Source organism: Procambarus clarkii, chromosome 2 (assembly GCF_040958095.1).
Source record: "Procambarus clarkii isolate CNS0578487 chromosome 2, FALCON_Pclarkii_2.0, whole genome shotgun sequence".
Lineage (NCBI taxonomy): Eukaryota > Metazoa > Arthropoda > Malacostraca > Decapoda > Cambaridae > Procambarus > Procambarus clarkii.
This window is the reverse complement of record NC_091151.1, coordinates 50,674,863-50,685,102: the sequence shown is the minus strand read 5'-3', so window position 1 is coordinate 50,685,102 and position 10,240 is coordinate 50,674,863. Positions and strand designations below refer to the sequence as shown.

Here is a 10,240-nt window from a genome sequence, read left to right as displayed (position 1 = left end):
AGAAAAAAGCAAATGTCCTGGATGTGATGGAAGGAAGGGTGGCAAAGTGCCAAAAGATTACAAATGAGATAAAATATTATAACTAGGAAGTATCAAGCTTGTGCTAGCTCAAATAGAATGGTTACAACCAAATTAATCACAGAAAAAGCATTATAAATATGTAAAATGTAAACCTCAAAACCTAGTAATGTCACAGTAATTTTTTTTTTTTTTGCAACATACAAATTATGAGAGGGAGAAGCAATAATTGTGCAATAATAACCACTCAAGTCAAGTATACTCGACAATCTTATCAACACAACTTGTCAGGCCAATGAGGACAAAAATCCCCAGGTCAGATACCCGGACTAATCTGGTTTCCTAATGGGAAGAACAAAACTTCATGTTGGGCTTTTGGGGACAGACCCGGCATACCAGACACTATAGTAATAAATATCCAACAAATACTCTAAGGCTTATGAAGTATTTCAGGCATGCCTTAAGATTATAAGTGTATATAACATGTATGTTTATATTGGTGTATACTTTTCATTTATACATGTTTCACTGAATATGACTGCATATTCTGTATTGATTATTTTCTTGTTTAGGGCTTCTATCCCTCTGACTAGTGCTCTTGCATCTTGGTTTAATTGGAAGAGTTGGTCTCCAAAAGTCATCTTCATTCGGGGTGAAGAAAAAGAAGTAAATAACTCTAGAATGTATTACACGTATTATAAAATTACACAATGGTTCGAACCTACATGGTTCATTCTCAAGTGATAAGAAAGTACAAAGCATATTGGATTTATACCATTAGGGGGTCAGGTGTAGACAAATAGACCAATACAAATGGGTCAAGAATAAGTCATAAAAGGGGAGAAAAGTATGGCATTAAAGTTTGAAGAAATAGGTGAAAATGGGGTCCAATTTAATCAGGTGTAGCGGGCATAGCATGTTGAGCAGTGTAAGTACACTGCTCAACATGCTACTACACCACAGCACTGGAAGGATTCAGTCACACATCAGCTGAGAACTGACGGTGTGGATAACTGGAGCGGGGGTCTGGGGCTCCTCCCTTTCCCCTCCCGGGGAAGGGGGCGACGCAATCGATAACTACTGACGTCGTGCTTGTTTTTTGTTTGGGGACTTCTGTCCAAACAGTTCAGCTTTCAGTAGCAATATTTTAACCAGATAGGGTTTGTTTTGGGGTGCCTAATTTTCTGGGTACCTGACCCAGTCGATGGCAGACACAGAATGCTTCCAACCACATGGGTGTTTCTATAGGTTTCTATTGCTCCTCGAGGGGGGGGCCAGGTTCTGGCTTGTAGTCCCCGGTAGGCCTAAGAACTCTATTCGCTTTGACTGATGCCAGGGTCTAATACAATCATATCAGCTCGAATAGATCTGGGAAGCCAAGGGAGCTACTCCCAGAAGAGGGGATGTGTTTACTTAATTAAGAGCACCATTGTGAACCACACAGCAAAAGCTCACATAAAAAGCAACAACCTGTCCTCGTTTCATTAAATATAAAACTGTATTGAAGACTACATTACGAAAGTGAATATAAAACGGTAAAAAAATAGTTATTTAGCAAAACTGTACATATTCCTTCAAGGAGATGCTTCCCATTGTAACTTATTAAGTACAACAAATAACTTGTGTAAACAAAACATCGTCATCATACTGTGCATTTATGGATAATTCAATTAAAATCAAGCATAAACTCTTAAGTACTGTAATGCACATTTATAACAAAATGCAGTACTATAACAACACTGAACAGTACTTACCAAATAAGTACAATATTGCAGTTTGAGTACATTGTTAGGACAGGTTGGCAAATTACATGATGTAGAACTTCACAGCTGTGAGACACACTCATACATGGAAGCATTTCTCAATTATCTTTAACAATTTAAACTAGTCAGTTGCAAAGAATAAAAAGCACACAGCATTTGCCTTGATTAAATTTCTACAAAGGCTGCACTGCACCGAATAATTACTTAAGTGTCCATTCATGAAGTACTTAACTCACTTTATTGGGAAATAACTCATTTTGCCAAGTTATATCATTGCTTCAATGAAATAAATATGGCAGAGTATAATTCTGAATGTTACAATGTCTTTCACACAAAAATATATGCAAAGATGAGACTTTCAATGTTATTGTTAGTTCCAAGTAATGGTTTCTATTAAGGTTGTCTTAATTTGTTAGTAATATTCCCCGAATCATAACATTCATTATGAGTTTTATAAGCAACATCTTTGTGCAGATGTTGCTTATAAAAATTGTCTTCTAAATACAGTACTAAACTATGCCTTATTGAAAGCTTAAACACACACTAGCTTCTTCAACCTAATTTTTTTTTCACCAAATACAGCTTACGTACAGTACTGTATATCAAGTTTGTGTCGGTCTGGCCACTCCAGACCGACAACCATAACTCCATAGTCTCCTGAGACTGATGGATGCCTACTACTACTACCACTACTACTACTACTACTTTCATGTTACCTGGAATGATAGCTACAAAAGTTAGTACTTACAGCTTAAATACAGTATAATGTAAATAAAGCTACTGTAGACTACATTATTTATGAAACTGAAATTCTTGACTAGTTCCAGCCTATGTAACTTTTACCTGCAACTAGCTACTTGTTTTAAAGTACAGTAGTTGTATTTTGTATTAATTCTATTTCCATTACAGGAATTTTAATTAGCCTTAAAACTAACTAACCTAACCCTCCTGATTTGTATATGTGAATGCTAATAATTGAATTAGTGTCACAACACACAAAAATGCATTCCTGAGGAATATAGTTACGGCTGATCCATGCTTCAAGCAAAATACTAATCACACCACATTGTCAGAATAAATACTCTTGAACATAAGCTTTACACTTAACTGAAATCTGGCATAATTGCTGCCATCAAACATACATTTGATGTACAAATTGACAAATTATGTTTTTAAAGCAATTGTAACCTTTGAGTAGGCCACAGGTTGTTGCTAACCCAACAACAATTTAACAAATTGAATGATTTGTTTAAATCATTAAATTAAGTAACATCAGGTAGATCGCTGGAAAAAACTTTACCGACAAGACAAGACAAGACAACTACTTCAACAACTAACTTATTCAACATCAATCTGGGGGTACAAAACAATGACTGGAACCTACAATGTGAGTGCTTATAATAATCAAACAAATTTGTATTCTACACCTTATTCATCTTTACATTAGTGTATAAAAAGTAAAGCTTGCTACCTTACTGAGATTGCTTATCTTATTGAGATTAGCAAAATACAAAGCTAAAAAACCTTCTTTAAAAAATTATCAAAATAATTGTGATAATTCTTATCTTGCTATAATTTATGAATTAACTTATCAAAACTCATCATGTATGTCCTCAAAATCTGCTGTATCATCATAATCTTCATAATCATCACCTGGCCAAGGACCCCAGTTATCTGAAGTGCAAGCTCCAAAGGTGCCAGCCCCTCTGAAGAAAAGATTGTAACAAATGAGAAGAGACACATGATAAAAAAGAATGAATATTGCTACTTTTTATCCCCCCATAAAAAGACAACTCTCCTCATTTCCCTATACAGTATAACTATGGAACAAAGAGCACAGTTTACTAAGGAAAACACCGGCAATAATTAGCTGGACAACAGATAGCACTTCTTGATGCAAAGATCACACCTTTAGAGGAAGAGTAGATGATTGTGGTAGGGGTATAAAAACAAGGTGGTAACAAATGTGAAAAGAGAGGCAAAAGTGGTGGTGGAGAAACACATGGAATACATTAAAAGAAGACACTGTGGAAGACACCTCCATCTACAGCTTTAAAGCCAGACTGGATTAAGATTTTGAACAATAGGATAGTTAATAACACAACAGATACAACAATGCTAGTAAGTGGGGCATAAAGAGCCAAACCGACTTCCCCGTAGCCACTGATTGGCAAGAACTAATAGGTGAGGAGAAAAAGAAGGGTGAATGAGAAACGGAAGGAGGAGGAGGGGGTGGGGGGAAAAGTTTTCATAAGACTGGCACATGATTGGTTGGGGGAGAAACATATGGTGGCTGATATTGCTAGGCATCACTAGCAATTGTGAATGTAGAGATCGGAAACACTGCAATCCACAGGATAGTAAATTAACAAATCGCATTTTGTTTGTGCATTGATCATACCCTTATCAGGTGTGAAACACCTTGGAATGGGTACACAAACACAATTGTGTACAGAAAGAAGGCACTCGGGTCATTCATTCTGAAGGTGATCAAAATTTTCCATGTTATCATACAAGTTCCCAGACAAATGATTGAACAGATACCTCAAGAAGAAAATAAATCCAATTCTATTTAGAAGCTTACTCTTATAAGATAACAATATGCTGTCCTTATATAATAGCTGTAGTAATTTTTGCTATTGTAATAGCTTAATTGTTTTAAATTTTATTATATAAGCATTAACTCAGTTTATTAACTCAAATAAATTAATATTATTTGTTATTAACATTTACTCAAATAAGATAACTCAGTTTAATCATTGGATATGAGTGGTTTGGACTACATACAGCCATAAACAAAATACTGTATAATAATACAACACTAAATGTACATACATTACAAGAGCTTAAAAATGACTTAACTCACTTGCACAAATATTCTTCCAGAGAGTTTCCACTTGCCCATGTGTTGAAGAGTGTCTTTTCATCAGGAGTTTCCCCCAGAAGTTCATCACACATATCCTGTAGTCTTTGAAAAACACAAGATTACAGAAACGAGTTCAGTAATAAGAATCAATTAGCATTATCGCACAGTTTCCCGCTTCCTTATCTCCCAGTTAATTCATTCACGTACATTCTTAATCTACCTATCCATAATAATTCTCTGCCTACGTTCACACCACTCATGTTTCCCGTTATAAACAAAAACCAAATGGAGCCGACTTTACTGTTTTGCTTGTAAGGGTTGTATTAATGACATCTACTCAACCTGGTGTTTCTCAACATCATTGTCAGGACTGTGTACGCTGTTCAACCAAATTCAATATTTTACATTTTTGCTCATTTATTAATGGATCATTTATAAATTGGATCAGTTCTATAATACAACCCTTTTCACTCCACAGCCTCACTTTCTCCCTATAAGCAGTATTATCAATGTATTCTGCAGGACTGTTCATCATTGGTACAATGTTACAGGCTTTCTAAATCCACAAATGAAATAAATATCTTCTAACATAAACACTAATATTAAAAACATTCAAATATGATCCACATAACTATATCCTTTAACACTATAATCATTCTGGCTTTCCCACTTTACCAATTTCCACAATTTATAGTTTTGGCATTTACACCTCATACATGTTCCAGTCAATAGTTTAACTAACACTGCATCCATCTATTATTAGTTACTTTCTTCTTCTTTCATAGTTTCACCTGCACAGTCTACAAGTACAGGTACTTATCGTAGTTTCCCATATTACATTTTCAATAAATATATTTTAAGGATTCACATTTCCTTTTCTTGCAAAGCATTAATCACCCCTGTTATACATTTGAGTTACATTTTAAAATCCTATTTACTTATTTCTGGTAGAATTGCCAAGCAAGTTTTTCCTACAAAGGTCATACAATGTAACTTGGAAGGTTTTAGTGATGAAGGCCATGTACTGTATGGTGTAGATGTGGCATTTTGCCACCCGAGCAACGCCAGGTACGAAAGACAGTATTGTATAGCTAAAGTTTCCATATCATTGTTTAACTTGAAATTTTATCCTTTTAAAAAAAATTATATTTTAATAAACTCTATACCTGTATGTGTCTTGTAATCATTCCTTCCTGTGCCAAAATGAGTCATTATCAAAATCTTTTCTTTATGAATTTCTGTTTTGTACAATTAAAAATAAATCTAGCACAACCTTATAATTGGTACCGTGGGTCATACCTTCATTAAAATGTTACAGAATATCCAACCACACAGTGATTTGGTAACAAAGGTTAGTTGCAAATATTGCACTATACTGACATTCTTAATTTGAATTCAATATTCTTACCTACGAGACCAAATGGGATCATTATCCACAATTCCAGCTTTTACGTCAGCTTCTGGTCCGGTGAGTCTTTCCATTCCACCCATAATCTTCACACCATACCTGAAAAAAAAAAAGTGAAAACACCCACTAACCTCTAGCTCTCTCAGAAAGACTTAAACCCACAACCAAACAACATCCTGTTGAGAGCAACACTACAGAACAGGGCACACCAAGCTATAAAATATCTGGAAGAACTTAGCTCATAGTACTTTGGCCCAGCTGGCAATGTGGCTTAAAGGACAATTTCCTTGAAATGAATATTGTTACCCTTTAGCTACATGGGCTACATACTTTTGAACAAGCTTGATCTGGGTGATAAATGTGGAATGTGTGCTCGACCTCAATTGAGGTATGAGCCAGTTGCCTCTGACAGCACTGCAAAAACATGAGGAAACTTTGTGAAAATACCAAGCCGAGTCCAAGGCAATTGATAGCCAAACATGAGTTGCCATCTACCCTCCTAAAAAGGTATATTATTTTGGGGGGTTTATATTTATTTATTTATAAAAGCATATACCAACACAATCTGGACTGTACACAAACCCATGTGCTTAATCCTCCACTCTTCTGGCTAAACTTTGAATTACTGCAGAATGTAACCAGGTCAAAGTTTCTGCAGATAAGCAGAGTGGCAAAAGTAAAAAGATATCCAATTCACCAGAGTCTCACAGTGCCAAAATCAGAAGCAAAAGAACACTCATTTTTGCGGGATGATCACTACGTTTAGCTGCAACAGACAACAATGGAAGACGTCAGGTAGATCAAGTCCATGCTGTCACTGGACTGGATTTTGGTGATAAAAATGGCAAAAGTAGATCAACAAAATGTTTAACATTTTTGTTCCCTTAGTGATTTTAGTATTAAAGTGTGCACAAAAGTTATCAATTGTTGGCACTAATAAAAACTTTATACTGAATGAGGAATAAAAAAAAATTGTCAAACTTTGGGTGCAACGGCATTTTGGCTTTTATGGAAGGGTCCGGTATAAATCTGTGCATGGAAGCATGTGTGTACTGTAGCGTGTTCCATCAAGGTTCCACCATACTTTAACTAGTGGATGTTGACATTCAGTGTGCACGCATCTGATCCTCGATCACTGTTGTCCCTACATCAACATCATTATTCAGTACTATAGCTTGGACTGAATCAAGACTTTAGCCAATGCTTAATCCGGTCCAATCCTGGACCACGGTCCAGGACAGACCGAAACATCGTTGTCCCTTCACCTTCTAGTGTGTGGTCTGATCAACAAAACATTATATATTTTGGATACAACAACTTTGTACATTCCACCAATAGTTACTGTAAGTACTATTATTTTTGGAGGAGAGATTGATATGAAGGTAACATGAAAAGTAATACAGTACTCCATATCTAAAATTCTGTGCAGTACAGTAAACTCAAATATTTTAAGCATCTAACCCAACTTAGTCGAGTACCCTGTGCAGCATTTTGGTTTGAACTTTAGTGTTTAATAGAGGTACAGTATATATATTAGAATAAGTAATTACATTTAGGTAAATACATATTTATTATATACTGTATTCTATTAAACACACTGCAAAGTTCCTACCAAAACACTGCAATGAATTGATTGGAGTGCCAAGATAATCATGAGTGTGCTGTAATGCATACTCAACACTTTTGGTACACACTAAACTTACCCTTCCCATGCACCATCACAAGTACTCTCTGCTGCCTCGATAATTTCTTCATCTTTTGGCGAGATAGTCGGAACGATGTTGCCTTGGATATCAGCAAATGATTCTGCAAACTATAAATTAATTTGAATATACTAAAAATATACATTACCATTCTTAAGATTAAGGGTGACAATTTACCATAATTTTTCTAGAGCATTCATTATCCCAAAAATCCTATTTTCCACATTTTCCTATTTTTCTTTAAACAGTCAACTTGAGAATAGTTACCTGCTGTAGTTGTAACAGGCTTCATGAAATACTATTGTCCACTAAAATACTGTACTATGATTTTTGTGTTAAATTGGAAGTGCATTTTTGAGCCTAGATAATATTTCACTATGCTCTTAGGAAGGTGGAAAAAGACTACTATTCTGTTCAGTCTCAACAGGAGTTCCACCTCCTGCAATAGGTACCCTTAACCTTGGAAGAATTAACGTACCTAATCCTAGCACAACAAGCCCCCACAGAAATTTCCTGAACCACACTCTCAAACAAGACTTGCTAGGGTTACAGTAGCCCTACACCCTATACCACATGATTTTCTGCTCGACTCGGTTCCTATAAATTTTCATTCTTATAGCTTTTTAGTGGCAGCCTTTGTATTAATTTATTAAACCAAAGTTCTGTTCTAGGTGTTAAAACCATTTAATCATTCTTTAAGATGACATGCTGTAGTAGAGCATACTCTATAGACCTTACCTCTCTCTATGTTACTTATAAGTGTTGTTCAAATAAAGTTTCCCTTCTGTTTAAGTAACATGCTTGTCCCAAGCTACTAACTTAGCAATGTGCCTCTCCCTCCTCCCTCCCCTTTTGCAGCTGATGGGATAAGTATACAATAACCATAATAGTGATACTAAATATGGATGTAGTATTTAGTATCACTACTATCCTCACCTTGGCAGCCACTATTCTACATGCATCACACTTCAATGCAGCATCTGCACCTTCATCAATCTCAGTGTCATCAAAATCCAATTCCCCTTCAGTCACAACACAAACAGCAACCGCCATGAGAAGCAAGGAGATCAACAACACCTTCATGATGAGATCTGAAAACTGTATTGCAATTAGAAATAAGAATACAAAAATTCATTACTATTCTTAGCTTAAAGAATATATAATACATGCATTCCATCTCATTACCACATACTATACTGCCCATTATATAAAGTTATTTCAATTAAATTTCATTGAAAAGTACAATGATCAAATGTAATTACATGTACAGTATTACATAAAAAACAATCAATTCAAGTAGCTCTCAAAATCTAAAATTCCTAATCCAATTTCAAGTCTTGAAACACTGTTCATTGAAATTACAATGAATGCAACTTCATTATCCAATTCCTCTTCAGTATAATGTGGTTTTACACAATTTTTTTGTTGAATTATTAAGTTATAATTTAGGAGCTCAAACTTTCCACCATTTATATCAAAATACCTTCAGAACAGGTCTCCATAATTTAGCTTCATATACATGAGCCTTTGATATTCTAGTACTGTACCTGTAAGATACCCTTTCCTTCCATGGGCGTGATCTTATTTGGTATTTTCATTAAACACTTTATCTCCCATCAAGTGGTGAAGACATTTAGAAACACACTGAATTTTCTAACTAATCAACCAATCCCCCACAGTACTCCTTTCAATTAGCAAGTCATAAAAGCATAAATTTATCTAGCACCTTAAGCAAAAGTAAATATACATACATCAATATAAAACAAATCCCAAACCCCCTCACAGGTCTTCTCAACTCATCCCCACTTTCCAGACCTGCTCACATCAAAACTATTACTATATAGTAGACAATTAACCGGGAATACCTCAGTTATAGCCCTGCTCCTGTGCCGGGTAAGTCCACTACGGGCTCACCATAGCCCGTGCTACTTGGAACTTGTTCCGAGTAGCTGAACCTATAACAACAACGGGAATACCTTCATTAACGCGGACCTGAGCACTTGCTCCAGCCTCCGTGGCGAAGTGGTAAGACACTCGCCTAGCGTTTCACGAGTGCTTTGGCCTGGGTTCGTATCCTGGCCAGGGAGGATTGACTTGGCGTCAATCCTTAACTGCAGCTTCTGTTTACTCAACAGTAAAATGAGTACTTGGGTTACGTGCCTCTGTAACCTTTTCCACTACCGCCCACAAGATGGGTATGGGGTGCATAATAAATGAACTAAACTAAACTCACTAAAACGATTTGGCGGGTCGTATTCCGGGGACTATAATATTAAGGACTTGCCCGAAACGCTGTGCGTGCCAGTGGCTGTACAAGAATGTAAGAACTCTTGTATATATAAATAACTAAGAAAATAAACACATACTTGAGCACCTGAAGGGAGGAGCCGGTGTTGTTGTTATGGGGTAGGGGGCAGCTAGAGCACAACGCCCCACCCGCCTCTATCCTCCCCTAATACTGGTATTTATCCCTTGATCCTCG

At 36.2% G+C, this 10,240-nt stretch overlaps 1 protein-coding gene across 3 annotated transcripts; it reads right to left on the bottom strand.

Annotated features, from left to right (window-relative positions):
* Positions 1-688: 688 nt before the first annotated feature.
* On the bottom strand, positions 689-10,240 carry LOC123762339 (marginal zone B- and B1-cell-specific protein). 3 transcript variants are annotated; one of them, XM_045748818.2, is made up of 6 exons: positions 10,125-10,240; positions 8,695-8,856; positions 7,759-7,868; positions 6,056-6,154; positions 4,648-4,749; positions 689-3,487 (listed from the first exon to the last, which is right to left on the bottom strand). In XM_045748818.2, the coding sequence occupies exons 2-6, from the start codon at positions 8,839-8,841 to the stop codon at positions 3,373-3,375; spliced, it is 573 nt and encodes a 190-aa protein (XP_045604774.1). In that variant the 5' UTR covers positions 8,842-8,856; positions 10,125-10,240; the 3' UTR covers positions 689-3,372. The 3 variants fall into 3 exon arrangements, with proteins under 3 accessions (XP_045604774.1, XP_069182096.1, XP_045604773.1); XM_069325995.1 differs by lacking the exon at positions 10,125-10,240 and adding an exon at positions 9,992-10,104; XM_045748817.2 differs by lacking the exon at positions 10,125-10,240 and adding an exon at positions 9,735-9,757.